At 40.1% G+C, this 26698-nt stretch overlaps 1 protein-coding gene across 3 annotated transcripts in view; it reads left to right on the forward strand.

Moving 5' to 3' along the window:
• ROBO1 (roundabout guidance receptor 1) overlaps positions 1 to 26698 on the forward strand; it is a 602488-nt gene that overhangs the window by 425253 nt on the left and 150537 nt on the right. For all 3 annotated transcript variants that reach the window (XM_084843506.1, XM_084843507.1, XM_084843508.1), the window contains exon 3: positions 19281 to 19438. In XM_084843506.1, coding sequence (XP_084699632.1) covers positions 19281 to 19438 — 158 coding nt within the window. The remainder of the gene's footprint in view (positions 1 to 19280; positions 19439 to 26698) is intronic.

Raw genomic sequence — 26698 nt, forward strand, 5'->3', positions numbered from 1 at the left:
TTTGCCAAAGAGATTTTAATTGAATAAGTGTTTGTTTGATTAAGCTTTTGCCAAACCATACACATACCCTTTTTTTTTTTTTGCACTTCAGCTGAAGGCTTGAGTAGAGTTATGAATGTAAATAAATAATAAATAGGAGCTCTGTTGTATTGTTTCTCTGGGAATTTCTGTACAGTTTGAGAGCAACTCACAACAAGTTCAGTGGATGATTAGGTTTAACCTTGCTCCTCTGTCAGCTAGGTTGGCTTACATTCTATCAGCAAGGGATTTAAATTTACTCTGACACATTTTAATTGGCATTTGTGCACACAGATGCTGAATTCATTGAGAAATCCTGTGTGCCATCTGTTTAACTTGATTTGCCCTCTATTGAAATCTATAAAAAGTAAGGCTAGGTCCTTTTAACACTTACCCATATATTTATCTTGCCAATATTTCCTATTGCCACATTAATAGTGAGTTGCTGTGTGTTTTATATTAACTGCTGAGTTTAATTAAAAGAAACCATATTTTACTTGCCCCTTTGCCACATTTTTGCTGTTATGCGGCTCAGGCGGGTTCCTTTTTAGTTTGCTTTAATGTGTTTTTAACAGACGCCGAAATAAACGCAGGCCAGCATTAGAAAAGCAACAGAAATATTTTTGTCAAGTTGCTACAATCAGCTGCTGAGCTGGAGGAAATATATGTAACTGTATACACACTCATGCATATGTATATATTATTCATGTAGGAAAACATTAGTAGATAGATATCTTAATTGGCTACATTCATTTGAAATGTGTTGTGGCACTATGTCTTTTTTCAGCAGCCCACAAATCCCCAACTGCACAAGTTTGGGGGAAAAAATAGAGTCTAAGAACAATTTATAGCTAAAAATCACATTTGGGGATGGGCGAACAAGCAATGTTCGAGTTTGCTGAGATTATCTGAATTCTTCCTTAAAGCTTATTCTGCCTTGTTTGAGTCCCTGAATGCAAGTGTCTTCTTTTTTTTTTCAATGGGGGAAATTTAAATTTTTAAAAGTGTTCAATTTTCCTAATTGGAAAAACTATGCATTGTTAAAATGTGTATTTTTCCTGACCAAAAATGTGCATTTCCCCCAATACAGAAATACAAGTTTGGGAAAATTGTGAAATTTCCTGAGAATTGCATTCCTGCTTCCATTTGCATTCAGGCGTTGTTAATGGGATGCGTTCATATGATTTGCAAACAGGAATGAAATTCTCATACATCCCTAATCACATTAGTGAAATAGGAATTTACCTTGCAGTGTTTGAATAAATTATATATTGTCCATTTTAATGTAAGGAAAAAACTAATAGACTGCAAACCATAACTTCAGAATAGTTGAGAATAGTTCACCAATGCTCAATCTATCACTTCCAGCTAAATCAGACCAAATGTTCTTGTCTTTCTGTTACCCTGAACAGTTACCTGTCCCTTACAGGTATAATTACTTGGGAAAGCACTCTTCCGTGGCAAAGTGTCTTTCCTTGCAAACACTTATTATTTCTTGTACCAGCCCAAGGATGAGGATGGACCAAGTTGCCTCAAAGGAACACAGACTCAGGATGCAGTTTAAAGCTTTATTGAGTTATACAATGGAAAGCACTGCTTCATGGCCACTACATTAAAAAAAAACACCTTAGCATTAACAACAGGCAAATACAATGTCATCTCACCAAGGTCCCAACACCACAACCTTTGGGGTGATCAAGCCCCAAAGAGGAGGAGCCAAATGTCTAGGTGTTACAGGTACATGAGCATGGTCTTCAGAAGCATCTCCATGGATGTACCAGGACAGACCAAACCCACAGGCTATTAGGCCTTTTATACCCTTTTCTTCCCAAACTAGTGGATGATGATCAGGTGATATATTAAGCCACCCTTAGCCAAGAGTAGCAGGTGTTCAAGGTGTTGTCTTCATCCAGGAGTGTGTGTCTCTCTGTGGCTGTCATGTAGGGAGTGAGGTGCTCATCTATAACTTACATTTATTTATCTGTCCCCAACAGGGTCCTTGTTGGCTAGGGTCCTTGGTGCAATTTTTTGATGCAATGTTCGTTCTAACTTAACTCTTCCTTTACTTTCTAGAATGCTTGAATTCACTCGGTTACAAAGCAGGCAATTACTGATATAGGTCAAAGTATTCATTGCAAGTCAGCATTCCTAAGGAACATACCCCAGGCTTGACTGGTAACATCAGTACCATTCCTGGTATATGTCACAACGTTCTTTTCTCATAGTCTGCTAGGGAGGAAACATTGACTGTTCTTGAGTATGGTATACACAGCTAACAGGCCAAGGTAGCTCATATTACAGGGCCTTCCTAATTAGCATGTAGTATAGAGAACCACATGTTTTAGGGCAAGGATGGGGAACCTCCAGTTCATGGGCCAAATTAAGCCTGCCATCCAGCCCTCCAGTGAAGGCCCTTCCCCAAACCCCACCCCCTCGGGGAAGGAAGGAGAGAAGAAGCCAGCTCCTGAATGACTACCATTTCAGGGATGCTCCTTGTGGCAGCAGTTCAGTCAGCTTCACTCATCCCTCACTTTTAACAGTCAAGGAAGTCAACAAGTGTATGAAGCCAGCTCCTCACAGAGCCACCATCCCAAGGAGCACTCTTTGAGGTGGCAGTTCAGTTGGGAGCCACCATTTCAAGGTGTTCCTGGCTCACTGAAGAGCCAGCTCCTGAAAGCTTCATTCACCCTTCTCCTTTCACAATGGGAAATCTAAGGGACAAGTGAAGCTAGCTCTGTGTGTGTTGTGTGTGTGTGTATGTGTGTGTAAATGGGGTCCAGGCAAGCATGTTAGCGTTGGGCACATGCCAGCAGTGAGCCTGGCCCTAGCCACTTTGGGCTGTGGGCCATTCCACCTGGCATGCAGCCTCCAATGTGCTTTCCTGTATCCAATTTGGCCCTCAGGCTGGAAACATCCCCCTCCCAATGCTACATTGGTTTTTACACTGTGCCTTTTAACAACAGAGCCACAGGAAGTAGGCCACCCTGGATAATTTTGAAGCTGTCATAATGACCTCAGTCCACTAGATTTAATATCCCACTGTTCTTCATGTTTCCAGTTTTTAGGGATCTCCTTAGTACAGTCAGTTTCTGTCTAATTATTGTTTTTGTTAATACACAGCTGCCAGCATAGATTGTACTTTGCTGTGTTGTATAAACAAACCAAAATAGACATATTCCTGCTCCAATAGAGTCTACAATCTAAAATTAACATTGGAAAGAAAATAAAGAAAAGGGAGGGAACAATTAGAGTAGCAAGTGATGGATGTGAGCAAATGCACCTACACATATGTAAAAACATACGAGCCATGTTGGATCAGACCAAGGGTCCATCTCATCCAGCATAGTGTTCACATAATGGCCAATCAGCTGCCTGTAGAAACTCACAGGGAATTATCCTGGTCGTGTTCCCCAGCAACTGGTGTACATAGGTATAATGCTTCTGATACTTTAGATAGCATATGCCCCTCAAGACTAATAGCCATTGACAGTCTTACCCTCCATGAATTTGCCTAACGTCCTTTTTAAGCAATCCAAACTGGTGGCCACCACTACACCTTGGAACTTACTTCCATAGTTTAGCTATGTGCCATATAAAGAAGTACTTCCTTTTATCTCCCACCAATCAGCATCATGGGATGACCCTAAGTTCTAGTATTATGAGAGAGGGAGAAAAATGCCTCCCTGTCCACTTTTTCCACACCATGCATAATTTTGTACACCTCTATCACATTTCCCCTTATTCACCATTTTTTCTTAGCTAAACAATCCCAAACATTGAGACCTTTCCTCATAGGGGAGTTGCTTCAGCTCCTTGATTATTTTAGTTCCCCCTTTCTGCACTTTTTCCAACTCTACAATATCCTTTTTTAGGTGCGGTGACCAGAACTGTACACGGTATTCCAAGTGCAGTCACACAATACATCTGTATAAGGGTAGTATGATATTGGCAGGGTTTTTTTTTCAGATTCCTTTTCTAATTACGCCTAACATGGAATTTGCCTTTTTCACAGCACACTGGGTCAACATTTTCATCGAGCTGTCCACCATAACTCCATGATCTCTTTCTTGGTCAGTCATTGCTAGCTCAGATCCCGTCAGCGTATATGTAAATCTGGGAATTTCTGCCCCAACGTTCATTACTTTACACTTGCTTACATCGAACCACATTTGCCACTTTGATGCCCATTCTCCCACTTTGTAGATATCTTTTTGGAGATCTTTGTAATCCCTTTTTGTTTTAACCACCCTAAATAATTTGGTGTCATCAGCTGGCTTGGCCACTTAACTGCTCACTCCTAATTCCACATTATTTATGAACAAGTTGAAAACTATTGGTTCCAATCCTTGATTCCTGATTCCAATCATTTATGAACTGCACTGTTTACATCCCTCTATTGGGTCAATTTTTCATTTATTCCCACTTTCTGTTCTTCAACCAGTTCTTTAAGCAGTTACTGATCCATAAGAGGACTTCTCCTCATTCCATGACTGCTAGGTTTGCTCAGGAGTCTTAGGTGAGGGTCTTTTGGAAGTCCAAGTAAACAATGTCTACCACATTATCCCTATATTTGATAGATATATAGTGAATTCTTACTATGAAATGTGATATCTTTTATTGCAACTCATTTGTAGTTTTCCCTGAAGAAGAAAATAGCAGATGTTGGAATTTACAGGTTAGAATGGTAAACTTTCTATAATGTCCTCATGGTAACTTTGCTAATGCTAGTAGTTAGAAATAAACATGTTTCACCTTTCGATTTTTTCGCTCCCTCCATGGTAACTCATATTTAAATAATAATTCCCTTGAACACCATGCAGTTTGTCTTGCTAGATGATAGCGGATGCAGAGCTTCAGTTTCAAAGGAAAGGTTAAGATACCATGGATATCTTTTTTTAACTAGGCTGTTGAGATTTCATCTTGGGAACAAAGGATGTAAGCTTCATAGGCAATGGCTCCAGAAAGAAGAATTCCAGTACTGGCTATTACTTTTTTTCAACCTGTTTCCGTACTCTTATGAAAAATCACAGATACAAACAGATAGTGTGCTAAGAAAATAGCTGTTGATGAATTTAGGCTACAATCCTATGCATGTTTAGACAGAAAAAATGGCCTGCAACTCCCAGAATTCCTCAGCCAGCCATCACACTGAGGAATTATGGGAGTTGTAGGACCTCTTCTGTCTAAACATGCCTAGGATGGCACTTTTAGGCCACAGTTTTATACACTTTTACTTGAGAGTAAGTCCCACTGAACTCAGGTAAGCTTACTTCTGTGAATACATTTATAGAACGGCACTGCTTGCCAGTGGATAGTACTGTCACATTGATAGATTTTCTTATTAATTAAAGCCAGAAATATTATGAAACCATAAGTGTCTAATGTTTAATTGATTATTATTAATATTTCCAAACTTCCAATATAGGAGTATTTTAATCGTCCATTTGGCCTTTTTTCTCTTTCTTATTCAGTCTAAATTGTAATTGCCTACCTGAGTTTTTTCCCCTACCTCATTTTTCAGTTGAAATAGGTGCTGTTGCATGTGTTAGATGATATGTAGATTAATTTCCATTGTGGAATTCTTAAATTATTTATACTATTAGGGAATAATGTGCATTTCCATTGGTTATGGCAGTGGTGTTTCTCATTAAGATGCTTCATCGTTATTTTAATTAAATCTCTAGATACTTTAATGCCATCTATGGTTTCATGATACATGCATATGAACATGCAGTTGCTTCTGTTACGACTGACTGAATTTGGCTATTAACTTTTTAAAATAATTTGACTGAATTTTCTATTCCAAGATTTATTTTTTAAAATACTATAAATAGAATTGAGGCAATTTTACTTTCTGATAAGATGAACATTTTGATAATATTCAGAAAGACGTAAGTTGAATGCAATAATTTGTCATCTAAGGAAGGACAGAATACATCTCTCAGCTGATTTTCTTTCATTAGTACTAACAAAAAAAATAGGATAAACTGTATAATTCTCCTTTGTACTGCTGCTTTATCCCAAAATACTATATGCTACAATGGATTGATTTCCAGTGTACAATGACATACTTTTTATGAGATGTATCATGTATCATACTGTTGACTTTGAGGGGACAGAAATATATTCTACAACAAAAATGTGCACAACATTAGATAAAATTTGTACTCATTTCAGTCCCCTGTAATATGTAATCTGCACCTTTTATATGAGACTAACTAAACGTAAGACATTTTATTTATTGCAGGAATTGGACAGAAGTGGATAATTCAAATTATAATTTTAGTTTACAACTTATAAGAACACAAAAGACTGTTAAAGAAAAGTGTGTGAATATGTGTGTGCGTGTGTGTGTGCGTGTGCGTGCACACGTGTGTTTTCAGAAGCTGGAAGGTCTTACACTAAAACATTAAAAAGAGGATCTAGGCAACCATTTGTAATTACAAAGCAATAGAAGTTGCCAATCAATTTCATTTAGGGAGAGGACAGCCAAGCGTTACTCGAGCAAGGAAGATTTCTCCTTGTATTTTACAATGTGATATGCAAATTAGAAAGTATCTCTTGGGATTTTTCTTTCTCTTTTTTTTCCAAATCAGAGAGCCTGAAAGCAGTGTTCTGTGCCTTTATTCTTTTTCCCTCCTATAGATTTCAGGTAAGAAATCTATAGAAAATGTACAGAAATGTAATAATAAATAAATAAGCATTTTTATTTGGGGTTATATATTTTGCTAGTTGGTTATAGTTATTGTGAAATGTTGATTCACTTCTAGTGGGGTGGGGGGGACACATTGAAATATATGTTATATATCTTATTTTTATATTTCTTTAAACCCTTTTTACTTACTGTTTCAAACTATGATTCCTAAGGTGGCATAAAAGCATTTTTAATGCAATAACAATTAAAAACAACAAGCAGCAACCATCACAGAAGCAGTTCAGATAGCAGTAAAACAAACTACATTCAGTTATTTGTTTTTTTTTTTAATTATTTATTTCATTTCTATACCGCCCAATAGCTGAAGCTCTCTGGGCGGTTCACAAAAATTAAAACGAAACAGCACACAATAAAACAATTTAAAATATATAGAACATTAAAACCACAATATAACAATACACCCACAATAAAACCTAGCAGCAGTGCAGTAATTTAAAATACAGATTTAAAACAGCAAAGCTAAAAGTCTAGAAAGCTAAAATGCTAAAATGCCTGGGAAAATAAAAAGGTCTTCACCTGATGCCGAAAGAAATACAATGTAGGTGCCAGGCAAACCTCACTAGGGAGCTCATTCCACAGCCAGGGTGGCACAGCAGAAAAAGCTCTCCTCCTAGTAGCCACCCACCTCACTTCCTTTGGCAGGGGTTCACAGAGAAGGGCCGCTGAGGATGATATTAAGGTCTGGGCAGGCACATATGGGAGGAGGCGATCCTTCAGATAACCTGGCCCCAAGCCATTAAGGGCTTTAAATGGAAATGGACTAGCAGCCAGTGCAGCTGAAAAAGTACTGGCGTAATATGAGCTCGCTGGCCAGTCCCTGTTGACAATCTTGCTGCCCTATTTTGGACCAGCTGAAGTTTCCAGACCAATTTCAAAGGCAGCCCCACGTATAACACATTGCAGTAATCTAGACGAGATGTTATCAGAGCATGGATAACTGTAGCTAGGCTATCTCTGTCCAGATAAGGGCATAGTTGGTATACCAGCCTAAGCTGATAAAAAGTGCTCCATGCCACTGAGTTCACCTGTGTCTCAAGTGACAGTTCTGGATCCAAGAGCACCCCCAAACTATGAACCTGATCCTTTAGGGGGAGTGCAACCCCCTCTAGAACAGGTTGAATATCACCTACCCGGGCAGATGAACCACCCACTAACAGTACCTCCGTCTTGTCTGCATTGAGTTTCAGTTTATTGGCCCTCATCCAGTCCATTACCATGCCCAGGCACTGATTCAGAACAGCCACTGCCTCACCTGGGTTTTATGAGAAAGAGAGGTAGAGCTGGGTGTAGGGATGTACGAATGTCCCTTACCTGAACCCGAAAGTTGATTCACGGTGGGGGGGGAGGCGCTCCGTCCCTCCCCCCCGAAATTCTGGCCGGGGGAGAGGCGCCCCGTCCCTCCGGCTGCAAATCCTGTCCTGCCGGGACGCAAATGGCAGCGGCCGTAGCCGCTAACGTTTGCGTCCCTGCAGTCAGCCGTGATAGGCTATGTAAACGTTTACGTAGCCTATCATGGCTGAGTGGAAAAAAAAAACCCGTGCGTACGCAAATGGCAGCGCCCATGGGCGCCGCCATTTGTGTACGTGCGGTTTTTGTTTTTGTTTTCCACTCAACCGTGATAGGCTATGTAAACATTTACGTAGCCTATCACGGTATTTTTTAAAAATCTAGCTGAGATAGGCTACGTAAATCTTTATGTAGCCTGTCATGTTTTTTTTTTTTTAACTTGGAAATGGCGGCAGTGGCAGCTGGTCGGAAGACCGGCCGCCGAACCGCCGCCGGAGCCGCCGCCACCAGGGACATTCGCACAAGGTAAGTCCCGTCCTGGGGGGGGGGCAGACCATTTCTCCACCAATTTCAGGGCGCCGAATGTGCTGGCATTCGGCCTCCCTGAGATTCGTGGAGAAATTCTCTGACATCCCTAGCTGGGTGTCATCCGCATATTGATGGCACCTCAGCCCACACCTCCAGATAACTTCCCTCAGCAGTTCCATGTAGATGTTAAACAGCATAGGGGATAAAATAGAGCCCTGTGGAACCCCATGGCACAATTGCCATGGCACACAGCAATAATCCCCCAGCACCACTTTCTGGAATCGGCCATTCAAGTATGAGCGGAACCACTGCAGTGCAGTGCCCCCAACTCCCAACCTAGACAACCTATTCAGAAGGATACCATGGTTGATGGTATCGAAAGCCACTGAGAGGTCCAGGAGAATCAACAGGCTCGCACTCCCCCTGTCCCTCTCCCGGCAGAGGTCATCTCACAGGGTGACCAAGGCAGTTTCCGTTCCAAAACCATGCCTGAAGCCCGACTGAAATGGATCGAGATAATCCAACAGTGTCTGTAGCTGTCCTACAACCACCCGCTCAAGCACCTTGCCCACTAGTCAAGTGAACTTGACTGAACTTATCACTAACTGAACTTATCACTAACAATATCAAGACCAACAATAAAGAATTCTTTAAATATATCAGAAGCAGAAAACCTGTTAGGGAGACAGTTGGACCATTGGATGACAATGGAGTTAAAGGAGGACTAAAGGAGGACAGGGAGACTGCAGAGAAGCTGAATGAATTCTTCACATCAGTCTTCACTGCAGAAAATATAGGACAGATACTTGTGCCTGAACAGATGTTTTCAGGAAGGGAGTCTGAGGAACTGAGGCAAATTGTGGTGAAAAAAGATGAAGTTCTCAACCTTACTGATAAAAAGAAAGCAAATAAATAACCAAGGTCAGATGGTATCCATCCTAGAGTTCTCAAAGAATTCAAATATGAAATTGCTGATCTTCTAACCAAAAAATGCACTATGTCCCTAAGATCGGCCTCTATGCCATAGGACTGGAAGGTGGCCAGTGTAACACCATTTTTTTTTTTAAGGGATCCAGGAAATAACAGGCCGGTTAGCTTAACGTCTTTTCGGGATAAATTGGTTGAAAGCATTATTAAAGATAAAATTAGTAGGCATTTAGAAGGAAAAGCCCTGCTGAAAAAGAATCAATATGGCTTCCGCAAAGGTAAGTCCTGTCTCACTAACCTTCTAGAGTTCTTTCAGGATGTCTACAGTAAAGATGTAGACAGGGGTGATCCAGTAGACATTGTTTACTTGGACTTCCAAAAGACTTTTGACAAAGTCCCTCACCAAAGACTCCTGAGCAAACTTAGCAGTCATGGAATAAGAGGAGAGATCCTCTCATGGATCAGTAATTGATTAAAGAACAGAAAGCAGAGAACAGGAATAAATGGTAAATTCTCCCAATGTAGTGAAGTAAATAGTGGGGTCCCACAGGGATCTGTATTAAGATTAATGTTTTTCAACATGTTCATAAATGATCTGGATTAGGAGTGAGCAGTGAAGTGGCCACATTTGCCGATGACACCAAATTATTTAGGGTGGTTAAAACAAATAGGGATTGTGAGGAACTCCAAATGGATCTCTCTAAACTGGAAGAATGGGCATCTAGATGGCCAGGCCTTCTCTATAGTGGCACCCACCCTTCCCCATGCAGTTCGGAAGGCAGAAAATGTAACATCTTTTAAATGCCTCCTGAAAACACACCTTTTCACACAAATTTTCCATGGGCTATAACTGCTACTGGGTTTTACCTGGTATTTTTAAACTTTTAATAGTTTTATATTACGTTTGTCAAGTTGTATTTTATGGTTTTGTTAACTGCCCAGATAGCCTTGGCTATTGGGCAGTATAAAAATGTAATGAAATAAATAAATAAATAAATAAATAAATAAATAAATAAAATTCAAATGTAGTTCAGTGTAAGCAAGTGTAAAGTGATGCATGTTGGGCCAAAACTTTTAAGTATTACCCAATGGGATCTGAGCTTGTGATGACCAACCAGAAAGAGATCTTGCAGTGTATCATTTAGCTGTATATTAATTTTGGAGAACAGATAATATATTTTCCTAGGTTCGGTGGCTTTCTTATGCAGATACAAAAAAGGTTGAGAATTTATGTCTAAAAAACTCGGCTACATTAAATTCACCAACCAATAATAACCTTCCATGATGCATATTAATTCATTAATGTATACTTCTAAAGAAAATGTTCTATTTACATTGGTAAATCCCTAATCTAAATATAATAGTAGCATTCTAAGGCTAAAATTTACTTAATAACCACTACAAACCCACATTTACTGTTCAATCAATCAATATATTTTTATCCTGCTTTTCACAAAAACATATATCCCAGAGCGAATCACAGCAGTTACAGTTGAGGGTATCTTGCCCAAGGGGCCTCAAAAACCTGGACCCAGCACTGGGTTTAAGCTTTCCTTCCTCAATCAGGACCTCGTAAAAATTGCCCCCTCCCCTAACTACTGCACTGTGGAAATTTTGAGGAATTCACTGCTGGAATAGTGTTCTTTCTGAGACAGAGAAGGGAAAAAATGTTTATTCTGGGGCTAATATCTGGATCCAAGCTGCTCTTTCCCTAAAGCGGGGGGAGGGGGGGAGAGCATCTGAGGGACACAAGTTGCCCACCCCTGCAATGGTTATGAATGGTTTTTAAACAGGTTATGTTAGAAAAAAAATCAAGAAAGCTAGGTCTATCAATGGCACTTAACTAAGACAGCTGAAATTGAACCACAGTGTACCAAGGCACTTTTGCTTCTGATTGTTGGGTCCTGGGGTAAACAGCTGGGATAGTACCTTCACATCCTGCTTGTGATTGCCCAGGAGGCATCTTGTTTTTGATATCAGTACCTGAAACTTGTGCTCTTTCATTTAGCATACACTAAGAAAAGTTGTTAGTGCTCTTATTATTATTTTAATACTTCTACTCAGTGACAGAAAAGCATATCAAAAGGGACCTAATACCATAAATAATAAATAGCCATATGAAAAACAAATTAAAATAAACAATAATTGTTTATAATAAAACAATGAAACAAACAGTAATGACAACAGTCATTAAAATAATTAAAAAGAGCTACAGAACTAGGTATTAAAAGTATGTTTGAATACAAATGCTCTCTCTAAAAGACAATAAGGAGGAAAGTTTGAACTTGATTGTTCACTATATCTTCTTTTTTTTAACACTGGATCTTTCCTTCCTTCCTTCCTTTCTTTCTTTCTCATTTCACACTTATTCCAGGATATTTGCCATGTTTAGAAAATGCTGTGTTTCACTGAACAATGGTAGGTTTCTTTCTCAAGTGATTAAAGGTGTATACAATTTTGTCTATATACTGTAACAAAAGGAAAAGGAAAGGGGGAAAAAAGCTTAAAATAAGAGTAATGGAAGAGTGTAGTCCTGGAGTCCTTCCAGCCATCAAAATGTACTGTTATTTAAGAAAGCAAGGATTTTATTATCCTAACATTTAACATGGTACAATTCAAACTTTAAAATAAAATGTTGCCGCTATACAAAATACCACAATGAATGGATACTTATCAAAGTTAGCCTTTAAGCCCTGAATTGAGAAAGTCACTCTTCAGAAGTTCTTCTTGTGTCTGTTAACCTATAATTTCTTCCATGATGGCACCATGCCTCAATTCTGTTCACAGCAGTTGCTCACAATGAATTGATGTCAGATAGTAGTAGTAGAGGGGTGGGGTGAGCAGAGAAATACAGATAGAGCTAGTATTCATTTGCTTTTTATAACAATGGACATTTTTATAGGAAAATGGCATATACAGAGGGTTGAGTTCAAGTGAACATAACATAAGAGTATAAGAAGAGCCCTGCAGGATCAGACCAAAGGCCTACCTAGACCAGCATCCCGTTTCTCACCATGGCCAACCCAGGTGCTCCAACTGGAAGCTCAAAGCAGGACATTAGGCATTAGTCCTCTCCCACCAACAGGTGTTCAGAAGCATGCTGCCTTAATTAATATACATCATGACTAGTAGCCATCGAATAGGATTGACTAGGTAGTTGCAAAGACCAAAATAGAATTGGCACCTTTTTATTCCAAAATATGAACCGCAGAGCAAGGAAGACAGTGTCATGGGTGGAACCATGGCCAGGCCTGATAGATAAGTAGCAGATATATGTGGAATTGAGCAGAATCTAGTAAATGCTAGTTTTTATTTATTTATTTATTTATTTTGTGCCTCACCTTTCTAACAACAACAAAAAAAATGGCTTTCAAGATGGCTTGAATTTCTCAATTACTACCAAGCAGGACATAGTTAGGAACGTAGGAAGCTGCCTTATACTGAGTCAGACCCTTGGTCCATCTAGTCAGGTATTGTTGATACTGACAGGCAGCAGCGGCTCTCCAGGGTCTCAGGCAGGATTCATTCCACGCCCTACCTGGAGATGCTGAGGACTGAACCTGGGACCTTCTACAAGCTGAGCATGTGCTCAACCACTGAGGTACAGCTCCTCCAAGTTGTAAAGGACCAGTAAAATCCTGGCTGGCTGTCAACGATGGTAGATCAGTGAAAGAAGGATTTCTTCATTTTGTTCTCACATTTTAATTTTTCCTACCCTCCTGGGAGAATAGGAAGAACTGGAGACTGTTGTATGTAGCCTTCCTGTCATTTGCATTGTGCAAACTATCTACCTTTCTTTGTGTCTTCCTGCTAGTGAAGGCATAGGAATGCTAATGAGATTGAGGTATAACAGCAAGAAGGTTTCTTCTCTGACTTACATTTCTGGCCCCAAGTTAGAGGGGAAACAATCAGAACTTTCCCAGCACAGATGCCTGTAAACATAGCCTCAACAGAGCTTCACTTCTCAGGCGCTTCCTAGGCCCTGATAAGATAAACGGTAGCTCATTACCATGGAATGTGCTGAGGCGGTGATATCGACCTTTGACTCATCTCACAAGCTCAGAGGCCCACTAGCAAGGAAATTGTGCTTCATAATGAACCAAAGCAAAGCATTATGGATCTCTAGGCCCCTCTAAAACTACAGGTGACTTGGTTACAGGCCTGGGGCCATTACACTCCACCCCCACATGATCAAAGGATGATATCAGTCTGCGCATCACAATCTCTTTTTACTCAGAGGGCCGGATCTTCTTTGCCCTGTCATTTGATCACCAGGGGATTCATAACTACTTTACTGTATATTTTAAAATATGACAGCTATATGAGCAAGCACACAAAGCTATAAAACTACCTATGATAGTCAGGGTTATGGCAACAACTTGCTTCTACCACCCCCCAATTCCTTGAAACCAATCTGAAATCGGTTTGAAGAGGGAGTCCCCTTCTAGATGATGTATTTTCTCACTTTGCACATGCAAAGTCCTTACACTGTAATTTATCACACTCTGCTTGTCAGGAATGTACAAACAGCATTCTTGCTGCAACATGGCACAAATACCACCCTAGGCTGCTGTAATCATATCCAAGGCCAGGCGGTTCTGCAAAATGGCAGCTCTCATGCTTGTCAATTCTATTCCAATGGCTTCTAGTGCCTCAGCAGTGTTGTTCAATGCCATGCCCACTGCTTTTGCAAAAACATTTACTTACATTATGGTAGCCACCCCTCTCCCAGGGAATAAACTCCAAGCATAATCAGCCAAACTGAAGATGTCTAGTTGCCATCTCATCTTCCAGGCCCTGTAATTACCTACTACAGGGCTCTCTAAGGTATTCAGAAACCTATGGGGATCCCATAACAGTCCCAGGGAGCACCTTCTAATCCATCTTGTGAGCAACCATGGCCACGCTTTTTCTCTAGATCAAATAACTACCATTAGGGGCAGCCCAGTTAATGCCAGGGTGCTCTTTCCAATTTGTGCATACCCATGCTAGGGCGTGAATGTATGGTCTGGCACTCCCTACTGAACCTTACTTGTTGTTGAAAGCATGGTGCCACCCTATTGTGTCTCACTTGTTCCCAACACACTAATGGCAGTGGTGGGGCATACACCTTTAATGGAGTAAGCCATCCTATCCCATCCTTTCCCCAGCTCGTCCTTGAGCTTTTCTGCTTTCTCCATTGCAACTCCTTCTGCCTGACAGTTTGCAGTGCTGTCAGCAAAAGCCATGCCAGAGTTCCTGCACTCTGCACCTCCTTAACTTTTCCAGCTGCACCACTTTTCCAGCTGCAGAGATTCCAATGCAGTTTCCAGAGCCACTGGCGTGCAGTCCTTCTTGACCCCTGGGCATGCTCCCGGTCTGCTCAGTACTGCTGATTGCTTTGCGACCGGACCCCACAGCTCCAACTGTGGACAGAGTCGGTTTTGCATGCCAGAAGCCGCATCCTCCTTCCCTGTGAATCTGAACATATCAGTTCTCTTGGCACCCTGCTCACTGCACCAATTGTATGCCCCAGCCGTGGGCTGCTAAGGTTTGGAGGTGCCAAGATAGTGATAGTATATTAATCAGAAACATGGTATTATAATTTATAGTACAATTGTTGTTTAATTGTTTCATCTAGGGGAAACACCCTGCTAACAACCAGTTGGAAAAAATATTTGATAGAATGACACAGGGATTTTTTTTGTTATGAAAAGGGAATCTTGCTATAAAACAGCTGAATTTTTTTAATAGTTCATCTATGACAAAGACAGTAGTAATCTATAAAGAGACTACAAATACGCCTTCCTTATTGAACTGACAGACAAGCATACCAAAACATCAGTCCTTCCTCTCCTTTCCCCCTTGCTTTTGCTTCCTCTTGCTCCAGCATTGGGAAGGTAACAATACTGGGTGCCTGAGATGTATGCAGTGTGCTTTCTTTGTTCATTTCCCCCAGCTAGACCAGGAGGAGGCAGGAAACAAGACTGACAATTTCAAACAGTGTTTGGTTTGCTGTTATGCTTGCCCATCACCATTTGTGAAGATAGTCTCACAGTGTGCTGAACAATGTACTGCAAGCTGTCTTTTTATGTCTTTTACAGCTGGCTTCTCCCCTAGAGGTCTGCCCTATCTCTTTAAAACTGTATCAGTCACTATGTATCCCATACTTTCTCTCCTCCTACAGGTAATAACCTTGCCATGGCTATCCATTCCTTAATAATATCCAGGCCTGATTACTTTACTGGCTGCTTTTAAAAGGTCTTTGGAATGTTAAACTTCCAAATAACATGATAAACAGGCTGCCATCAGTGGCTCACGAACATGAATTTATTATACAATCATAGTGTTGGAAAGTGTTATCCAAGTGTAGTTATCTAAGGCTACTGAAAATAGCTACTAAAAAGGCTACTAAAGCAATATACTATACTGGATGACTCTGTATACTGCTAATACACCTTCAAAAGGAAATATATGCTCAATGTGCATTTGAGATTCAGCATATAAAGGACAAGTAAAAAAAAACTGCTTTTTCAGCAAGAGAAGCAATCCTTAAATGTATAACTTTATATTCGATTGCCAGGGCCTGAGGCAATCCCAAACGACGTATCTCTTTTACAGCTGCAAAAATAATTACATGACTGCTCTCTTGACAGTAATCTTTAATGGATTACATTCTGTTAGCTTTTCATTATGTAATGTTAGAGCCAAAATAATTAATAGTGAATGGGAAAAAATATTTTTGCTGTATCTATTGCTAGTCCTTTGATGTTCTCCTAAGGCATTTTGTGATCTGCTGGTTAACTGATGAAAAGTTCTCATTTACAGACAAGGTAATGTACTTCTAAGATAGACTTTTATACCTAACAAGTATAAAAATTACTCAAGTAAACTGCGTATACTAGGATAGAATTGAAGTTCTTTGTTGCTGCAAAGGTATTACAAAAATTCAAGGAGCTATCTGAGAAGTTTTCATCTGAGCTTCTCCAGACATGAAAGGCACTTAGTATTTATAAACAACAGTTCATGGGGGTGGGGGTGGGGACTTTCTGGTATAATCCTATTAAAATACTTCTTCACTTTACCTTTCTGATATTATCTTGACCTAATAAAATCATCCTTACCATCAGAACAAACTCTTGTCTTGGCTCCAAACACTTCTGTTTTGCAATGACAGCATAATTCTCATGTAGCAAATATTCTATTGTTTTCATACTTTTATCAAAAGGAGCAACTGACAGAATAAACTTTCACAAAAGTCACATTCCACATTTTTGTAACTATGGCTTTTTTGTGGTGTACTGTTCAGATAGCTGAAATAATGAGCTTCAAACATGGATAGAGGTACGTACAGGACTGCTTTCTAATAAAACTACGGTGTTTTTTTTTTAATGATGACATAAGTGGAAGCATGAGTAGGTTTCAGTACATTATAATTGGAGGGTTTTGCATTTTTACACATTAGATTTTTCCAGGTCCAGTGTCCCAGATTCAGGAAGATTCAGACATCATGATAGTTTGTCCCAAATCTATGGCTTTTCGAGACCATTCGAATGAAATGGTCACCATGTCAAATAACACCATGTCAGAATCCATGTGGGATGCTTCTGTGCTCCTTCATGAACAATGGGAAGAGAGATTATTTCTTCTCCTTGTATCAATGGTGAAACGAGGAAATAGCTCAGTACATATGTGTATGCACTTTTGAGTACATGTGCATTGGGTAATTCCGGGTTTATTCTGTGGGCTGGTATGAGTAATTAGAACCTCACCGTTCTTTATGTACAGAATAAAGAGCAGAATTGGCTCACTTGATTACTTTGAACATGCACTCCTATCCTTTCTTATACTAGCCAATTTAGTAGTGCTAATGTAGGAGGAAGAGATGAACACAGCCCAGAAACAGCTTGATCTCCTAAAAAGGGGTATTGATACAGGGAAGAAAGGAGAGCTGAATGCAAAGAATAGTTGAGGGGGAATACTGACTTGGCCTTGGAGGTGTTTTTTCTTTTTCCAAGAAATTAAGGCCAAACTCTTCAGACAAGTCCAAAGATTATAGATCTGACAAAGTTTATAGGCCTGGGGTGGGGAAGCACCTTTGTCCCTGGGAGCCAGATTGTCCCTGGGGAAGCCCCCTGCAGCTAGGATGCCAGCAGTGGCAAGGCAAGACCCCCAAGAGGGTGGGGCTACTGCCAGCATAGGAGGCACTGAACTAGCATCTCAAGGAGATACCAGCTCAGTGCCTCATCTGCTTCACCTTCTCCACACCTTCCCCAGTTGGGGAGGACATGAAGTGGGCAGTGTTCAGAATGTGCCAGTGCCTGAAGGAGATGCTTCACTGGACACCAGCTCAGCCATTAGGTACGATGTAGGGCGGGCAAAGCACTGAGACATTCTATCAAGGAGTGCTTCTTGAGGCTGCAAGGCTCAGTTGGGAGTTCCCCTTACTTTTAATCTCCCCCTAGTTACTGAACTGAGGAGGCGATCAAAGATAAGGGGGCGTAGCCTGTGGAAGGGGGCATTCCTTCCTGGAACGCCTTGTGAGCTGGACGTTCCTTACCGCTGCTGTAGGCAGTACTAAAAAAAATAATATGAACCTGGCTGCACTGATTTCTCCTTTAAAATGTGATATAAATTTCTGGTGAAGTTACAAGTGAAAAATATTAATGAGTTGTGTAGGGGTGCGCATCCAAATGTGCATTCTAGTGCAGGCGGGGAACCACTTAGATTTGGATTTGGGGATCACAGTGCATTGCCTTCTGTCTAATATACACACAGATATATAGACAAACAGGCATTCCATTAAAATCAATGTAGTGCAGATAGACAGCATCTGCATTCAGAAGTTTGTCTAAATGCACATCTGAGGATGTATGGACTAATCTGCATTTCATTTTTTTGAATGAAATATGTCCTTGGGTGTGCATCTGCTTTTGTATTCCTTGTAAAGTAACACAGTGCTCTGATACACATTGGATGTGCATTCTATTTATCATGGATCTGACTCTTGGGCAGGGCTCACATACTCCAAAACCAATTCCAGTCCCTCTCTGGTCCAATCCCTTAAGTTGTGGGAGGCCACTCTCTCTTGCAGCCTAAAGGATTGTCTGCCGCCTGGCAGGCTTTCCTCTTGGGTTACTCAGAGTGTCTGCCTTTTTCTTTGACAGCCTTTCACATTCAGTCTGTGTTGGTGCAATTACAGAAAGAGGAGAGGATAGAACTTCACAGGAAGATCTAAAACATAAAATAATACTGTCCCCATGAACTTGAGTTTGCAAAATCAGATGATTTAACAGTATCTTGGAGCCATTTTATTGTACAATGCAGTCTCTGAGAAAACTTTTTTAGAATACCTGCTTTCCATCAGCTATTTGATAAGCGCACATCTGATTTTCATCTTTTATAGTGAGTGCTGCAGACCATGAACTAGAAGCTAGGACCAGGAAGAACAAGGCAACAAAATTAATAGAAACATGTATGTAGATAAAAATTCATAAGAATATGTACATAGCCATGCAAGTAATTTGGCAACATTTAAGGAGTTTGAATAAGAGCCTTTCCATCAAAGATACGTCGTTCTCTGTGCCCAGGAATTAAATACTTTGCAGTAAAGAATGGCAAGCAAACACGACAGATGAAAATGACACCTATGCTTATTATACTGCCATAGAGAAGAAACTGTAGTCAATCTTTGTGCAAGTCAAAAATCCATTGTCCTTTCCAACAAAATGATCCTTTACATTCCAAGTACCACATGCTTAAGACCACTTTCTCACCACTGATGCATGTTTTGATTTTATTTTCCTCCACCCATTCACTCTTCCAGTACTGCGTGATGACTTCAGACAAAACCCTTCCGATGTTATGGTAGCAGTTGGTGAACCAGCTGTGATGGAATGCCAACCTCCAAGAGGCCATCCTGAGCCTACAATTTCATGGAAAAAGGATGGATCTCCCCTGGATGACAAAGATGAAAGAATTACAGTAAGTTTGTTTAAAATAAAAAACACCACCAGAAACCTAAAAATATAATTGCACACTTATCTATGCACATCATAACAAATAGAACATGCATGAAAAGAATTAGTGTCGCTTGGAGTTTGGTGTTTATTTTTCTCATTCACAGTGATACATAGGATTGCTGGAGCAACTCTTTGGCAAGTAAAACTGAGCTTACAGGTCTTTTTCCTTCTCTAGAATTTTGAACTACAAATGATACTCTATAAGTATCAGTATAAATGAGCAAGACTGTTAGGTCATTTACCGGAATGGACCATAGATTTCAGACTGAAGGTGGGAGATGTCATTTTTTAATGTTCGTCTTTTAAAAAAATAAATAAAATCTGTAAAGAAAAATCCAATTCATCTGGAGGGATGTCATGCCTAGTGTGTTCTTGCTGTGCTAGAGTTGCAGGGAGTACATTAGCACAAGGAAGCATTAAAAATGTCTGCCCTTCCCTGCAGTCTAAAATAGTATTTACTGTTCTATTTCAGAACTCTATACGTTAATTCCCACCTCATTCTGCTGCAAGCTTAGCTCATTAACTATTGGGTGGAAGAAGCCATGATGAGTGAATGTTGAAAATCTAATAGGCTTGACTAGAGGCAGACCTTCTGCCAGTTAATCTTTTAAAATTCATGCTAGGGCCATCTCAACTTGTGTGCATGAAAGAATTTACTGAATTATAACTCTGTTTTTCATTAAGATTTAAAACAAGAAGATGCAGTGCATGTTTGCTTATTACATCTTTTAACACAATTCAGAGGGTACTTGTCATGCACAACTCATCAAGTATTCATAGTATGATGGCTGATTTCTATGTGATTCTCATATACGTCCCATCTATATAATTTCTGATGTAAGAATTAGCTTGAGAATACAGGAAAACTCTGGGTTATATCTGGGCATATTTCTGTGGGATAATTTGAATGCTGCATCTGAAAATGGGCTTCAAAGTAACATAATTAGGAGGCCTCTTCTTTATGTGTTCAATGCTTGTGTCCAAAATAGGCCGAACATGTCATACTTGGAGTTATCATCTAGAGGCATTCACTGTAGGTATTCCACAGCTGATTTACCTAGAGACTAACCAAAGCACAAGATGGATCATATTTCAGCAGTGCTGTAAATTGTTTTAACTGATCTGACTTGGACGGAGTGTTTTGGTGCATGTCTTTGTTCATAACTTCCCTGTCTATATGTGTAATGACCAACATGCATTTAAGGGGACCTTTAACCAGAGGTATGGTGTGCACACAGCAGACTTATACCCCATGCTCTTACTGAAATGGAAAATCGCTACTTCTAAAATGCATTTGCTCCCTCTTTCAAAGACCAAAAACATTTACTTAATTTTTACGGATTTTTGTTCTCAAAAACACATGCATGCACATTCATTACAGAGAAGAAGATACTGAATTCAGATAAATTAGGTCCGTTTTATGATAATTCTGTTGCAAGTAGTATCACATGAAATATATAAACATATGCTACTTTGTAATAAGAAAACCAAAACTCTACCACAGGCTTCGTGTATCGTAATCTGTATGAATGGTCAGGTAATATTCCACGCAGTTCACAATTTTTCATAGACAGTGGCTGGGTTTGCGCAACACAGAGGAGAAATAAGCCACAGTGGCTTATTTCCCCCCAGGTGCATACAGGTTGCATGCCGGGGGGATTAGCATAATTACCCTTGGCTGCGCAGCTTGTCGTCTTATGTGAACCTGGCCAGGGTGGCTTGTTGCCCTGGGTAACAAGCCACCCTAAACCCATGACCAACAAGCCACCCTGGCCGGGTTTGCATGACATAACAAGCTATGCTGCCGGGGGTAATTATGCTAATCCCCCTAGCATGTGACCGGCATGTGCAGGGATTGTGCGAAGCAGATCACTTGGTTGGATCCAAAGTAGTTTGAAGCTACTTCAGTGTTCAGAAGAGAACTTCACAAACTAGACGCTCCTTTTGGCGAATGAGAGGGAGGTGATTTTTGCTGATTCCCCCTCTCCCCACAGCCCCTTATGGCCGCAGAAATATGCTCTGGAGAGTTGTGGGGACCCTTCACAACAATGTGAGAGTTCTCACTGGGGAGTGCAGGAAGAAGGGGAAATTAATGAAAATTACTATATCCTATTTTGACTCATGTTCCATGACTATGTTTGGAAAGCTATTTAATCTTGTCATAAATTAACTGCATGATTTAAAAACAGAGCCTAGAAAATGCTGTGCATGAATATAAAATACTTTACATATAAATTAAAGGGGTCACAATACAATGACTTTATTTGTAATTGGTTTCAAAAAGTGGAAGGTTTGTCCTAGGCAACTGGGTTAAATACTGTGAATCTAATTTTTCTCGTTTTGTAATAACACTTGTGTATCATTTATTCTGAATCATTGTCATTCGCATTTTAAAAGGAAAACCTTGAGAGGTAATTCATCTTTTTATGTTTGTGATTCTTGGCTTTTAAGAGCAAAGTTATAAAATGAATAATGCATGGAAATTTTCATCTCAGTTGTGTGCGTTACTCAAATTTTCAATGACTTATGGTTCAGATAAGCTGTAGTTCCATTTCTGTTCCGCCCAATCCCCTTAATAGCACATCAGAAATCAGAAATGTTTTGTTTGTCTTGCCAAATTAAGTTTATGGACACAATTTGTGTTGGGGAAATGATACTGAGAAGAAGTGGGAAAATTACTGTGTGCTTGCATTCTGTAAAGAATGGCTGAATCAAAGCTTTCGTTCAATCAAAAATTATTTGTTTGCTGTATTGATAGCGATAGTAAATTACTTCAAAATGCAATTCAATCTTCTTGAAAAGTATTCAGAATTCTGGTTTTCTTTGTTTCAAAGCAAGGCATTTTAAGTAGTTAGATGAAAAAGAGCAAAATAAATGGAAAAAGTCATTATGTATATCAGCCAAAAGAGATCTATGTGTAACAGACGAAAGAAGAAACTACAAGAAAATTAAAAAGAGGGTGCCTTCCTTTTGGAAGATGAATTGCTCTGATAGAGGAAGAGTCAAGAAGGAGGTGGCAAACTCTAAGTTTGGAGTTATCTGAAGAGGAAGCAGTAGTTTTAACCTAGAAATGCTTGTTTCAGGTACATTTTGACAACATTCTTCATATACAGTTTTGTGTACTCTGCCTTTTCTCCATTGTTGTAATTACTGTCACCTTGTTTTTATCTGTTATTACAAAGTTTAAATATGCTGGATGATTTAAGGATAGGTGACTCGGGTTCTCTCTTCCCCCTCCCCCCAAATGTCTAGGACCTACAGTAAATAGGTTTCTATAGCTCTGTAGGAGAATAAACCTGTCTACAGTATGCTAAAAGAGATTGGAAATTGCTGTTTTACTTCAGGTAGCCAAGATATTTCTTTTGTATCATGTGACAGAAGTTAAAGAATTCATTAGGGATTGGTTTTGCTCAGCACACTTCCGCCATGGTGTAACAAACTGCCTACTTGTCCCCTTGTTAGCTATGAATGGCAAAGATCTTTAATAAGATCTTTCCAGGAGTCACATCACACTTTGAGAGGCAAAGAGAAGTGGATGTTTACTTCTGGGTAACGGTGAAACAGGGAACAAGCATGTGGCTTGAATTCACCTTGCAAAGGGAAAATGTATGCATCTCCCCTGACCTGCGTGAGTCTTGGCATGGCAGATACACTCCAAGTTCCCTCTTCATGTGCTACCCATCTCTTGGTTCCTCTGTTTTGTCTGCTTGCACAGCCTTTCTTGGTGCCATTAGCTAATCTGGTCCAATGTCACAGTGGGCCTTTGCAGGAATGAGAGCATGGTATCTTTGTTTACTATTGGTTTAGCTACTCAGAGGGGTTAGGAAACCTTGATCTAGGCAACTGCATCTAAGGGGTACATTGGAGTCATTAGAATCTGTATTTCTAGATACATGAGCAACTACAACTTTTAACAACTATTCATTAGGAATATGCAAAACATACTGTTTTCAATTGTTATTTTTCCCTACTCACACGAACAGACAATATACACGAGAGAACATATGTCTAAAACAGCTTCAAAGAAGAAATCTCAAGCAAACAACCGTAACCATAAGACAATCCAGGATCGAGGAAACTTATCATATGCTGCCAAATGCCTGGGAGAAGAGAAAAGTCCTAACCTGGCACCAAAAAGATAACAATGTTGGCGCCAGGCGGGCCTCGTCAGGGAGATCATTCCAAAATTGGGGGGCCACCACCAAGAAGGCCCTCTCCCTTGTTGGATTCTTCTCTATGGAACTCCCTGCCTGTTGATATCAGGCAGGCACTGATGGTTCTTTTTCAGTACCTGCTGAAGACATTTTTATTTAAACAAGCCTTCCCTAACTAAGCGGTCATGGTTTTATAGGCATAATTTGATTTTAAATATTTCAGTTCTTCTTTCTTTCTTTTTATTGTTCATTTCTCAGGAATCTTATTAGATATAGAGTGGTATAAAAATCTTGAAATTTAAATAAATAAATTTTCCCATGGCATAGAGACCTCACCTTTGGGGAAAAAAGAAAAAAATAGCTGTGTATGTGCATATCATTTCTTTGTAGAAAAACTTTTTTTTGTTGTTTTTACCTGACTTAATCCTTTCAGTCCTTTCCTCATAAGTATTCTTTACTTAAGGCACTGACTGACCAGTTTACCATTGTGCATTGTGACAGACTATTGTGCTGTGAAACATTCTTGAGCTTAATTGGAGTAAGAAGTCATCTTTTCTTTTTCATGGATCCATAATAACTGGTAACCTGTTGCCATATTTGGAACATTTATATGATATTATGAATAAAACAAAACTCACAATTATTCATTGTATCTATAATACCACAGCCTATGGGAGCTGAAAATCACATTGCATGTGTGAATGACTTGGCCAATTGAAGATGATGTTCAGTTGGAACATTGTTGCACTTTGAATATTTAGATCATAAATATAATGTATGTATGCAGACTTTTAAAATATTGAAGTATGAGGAAGCCAACAGCAACAGTTGTCCCTACAGTGCTTAAATGTGTGGACAGAATAGCCATGCATATAATGCTTTATCTGGTTTCACAATGTACTACTGTTTGTCACTAAAATATGTTGGGGAACAAAGAGAAATATGTGTGGAATTCATCTATTAATCTTAAGAAAATAGGTTTATTAATCGTTTTACAGATTTCTATTGATTCTGGTCCTAAATGTGGAGCACTGTCGGGGTGGACACTGAGCCCACAGAATCCCAGAGTAGTTCTGATTCTGAGGAAGAGCAGTCGCTCCTGGGAGAGGAGCACGCTCCTCTTTCCCAGGGCCCACAGCTGACGGAGATTCCTCCCACCCGCATTCCTAGATTAGAAAGCAGTCCAGGGAGTGACAGAGCGCCGATAGCAGACTTGGTGGATGCGCGACGCAGACGCAGAGAGCGGAGCCAGATGGAGGGCGCGGAAAGGAGGCGAAGTGCCAGGTTGGCGCACAAACAACGGCTGCGCCCAGAGGCTCCAAGGGAAAAGGGGAGGGACTCTCCCTAGTCCTTAAGTTCAGGGGTCTGCCAGTAATTCCCTTTCAAACGGGGACCAACTGTTCCAACTTAGGGCATAGGTACTGTGCTGCTCAGATCTAGTTGCAATCGGTATAGTTGTTAAGTTGTAAAAGAAGAATAAAGCTTTGAAAGGAATTCCTTTGTCTGTGTCTGGACTTGGCTACTGGATTAGACTGAGAGAGGCCTCCAAGGAGCCCTTGACAAGCACATACATTTTATGCAAGAATTGTGGTTTTGAAACTACCAGCAGACTAGACACTGAAAATATTGGGACCTTTGCTAGATTTTTGAGTCTCAGGTACCAGCTGAAATAATAAAATGCCACTCATGGAACTCTGGATCTAACCCTCAGATGAGTTAAATGCACACATTTGTACCATCCGAAATAGAGTGATATTTAAGTTTGAAATATTTCCTGTTTTCATAAAGACTGAGTTATAATTTAGCACATATTTGATTTGTATGTTTCAAATATTTTTCTATTATATTAAATAGAAATGGTAAAATGCAAAACGTAGGTGTGGGGAGTAGAAAAATAATTTAACTTATGCAAACAAAAACAAAGAGGGCAAAACATAGCCCCTCCAGGAAATTCCTGACTTGTGTGGAGGATAACTTCCTCCTACAGAAAGTAGAGGAAGGAACTAGAGAATCAGCTATCCTTGACTTGATCCTAACTAACAGAGATGACTTAGTGGATAAAGTAGCAGTTACAGGAACTCTGGGGGAAAGCGACCATGTTGCACTTGTGTTCTTGGTTCTAAGGGAAGCAAAAGCCGAGTGTAGTCAAACGCGTACCCTGGATTTTAGGAAAGCTGATTTTAATAAACTCAGAACAATGATCAGTAAGGTCCCATGGCAAGCGACGCTAATGAAAAAAGGACTCCAAGATGGGTGGGAGCTTTTAAAAAAGGAAATTCTCAAGGCACAATCACAAACAATTCCAACAAGAAGAAAAGGTGGAAGACAACAGAAGAAGCCAATGTGGCTTCACAAAAAGCTTAGGGATGACCTGAAAACAAAAAAGGACACACATAGGAAGTGGAAAGAAGGCCAAGTAACAAAGGAAGAGTACAGGCAGGTAGCACAGAATTGCAGGGATGGCATCAGGAAGGCTAAAGCTGAGAACGAGCTGAGGTTAGCGAAGGATGCTAAAAACAACAAGAAGGCTTTCTTCAGCTACGTGCATAGTAAAAGGCAGAGGAAAGAAATGGTTGTTCAGCTACTAAATAAGGATGGCAAAATGATAACAGATGACAAAGAAAAGGCAGAGGTGCTCAATTCCTACTTTGGCTCAGTCTTCTCCCCAAAGAGAGTCTATGACCCCTCTGGCAAAGGCGAAGTGCAGGCTGAAGGGGCAGGATTGCAGCTTGAGATCGATAGGCATATGGTCAAGGAACACCTCATTACTTTGAATGAGATCAAATCTCCAGGGCCAGATGAACTGCATCCTAGAGTAATAAAGGAACTGGCAGAAGAACTCTCAGAACCGCTGTCTATTCTCTTTGAGAAATCATGGAGGGCGGGGGAAGTGCCAGATGACTGGAGGAGGGCTCATGTTGTCCCTATCTTCAAAAAGGGTAAAAAGGAGGAACCTGGGAACTACAGACCAGTCAGTCTGACATCAATCCCTGGGAAAATTCTGGAGCAGATGATAAAGCAATCCATCTGGAAGCACCTTGAAAACAATGCCGTGATTATTACTCGAA

Source organism: Heloderma suspectum, chromosome 3 (genome assembly GCF_057233095.1).
Source record: "Heloderma suspectum isolate Gila_16-S chromosome 3, 16-S_ref, whole genome shotgun sequence".
Taxonomy (NCBI): domain Eukaryota; kingdom Metazoa; phylum Chordata; class Lepidosauria; order Squamata; family Helodermatidae; genus Heloderma; species Heloderma suspectum.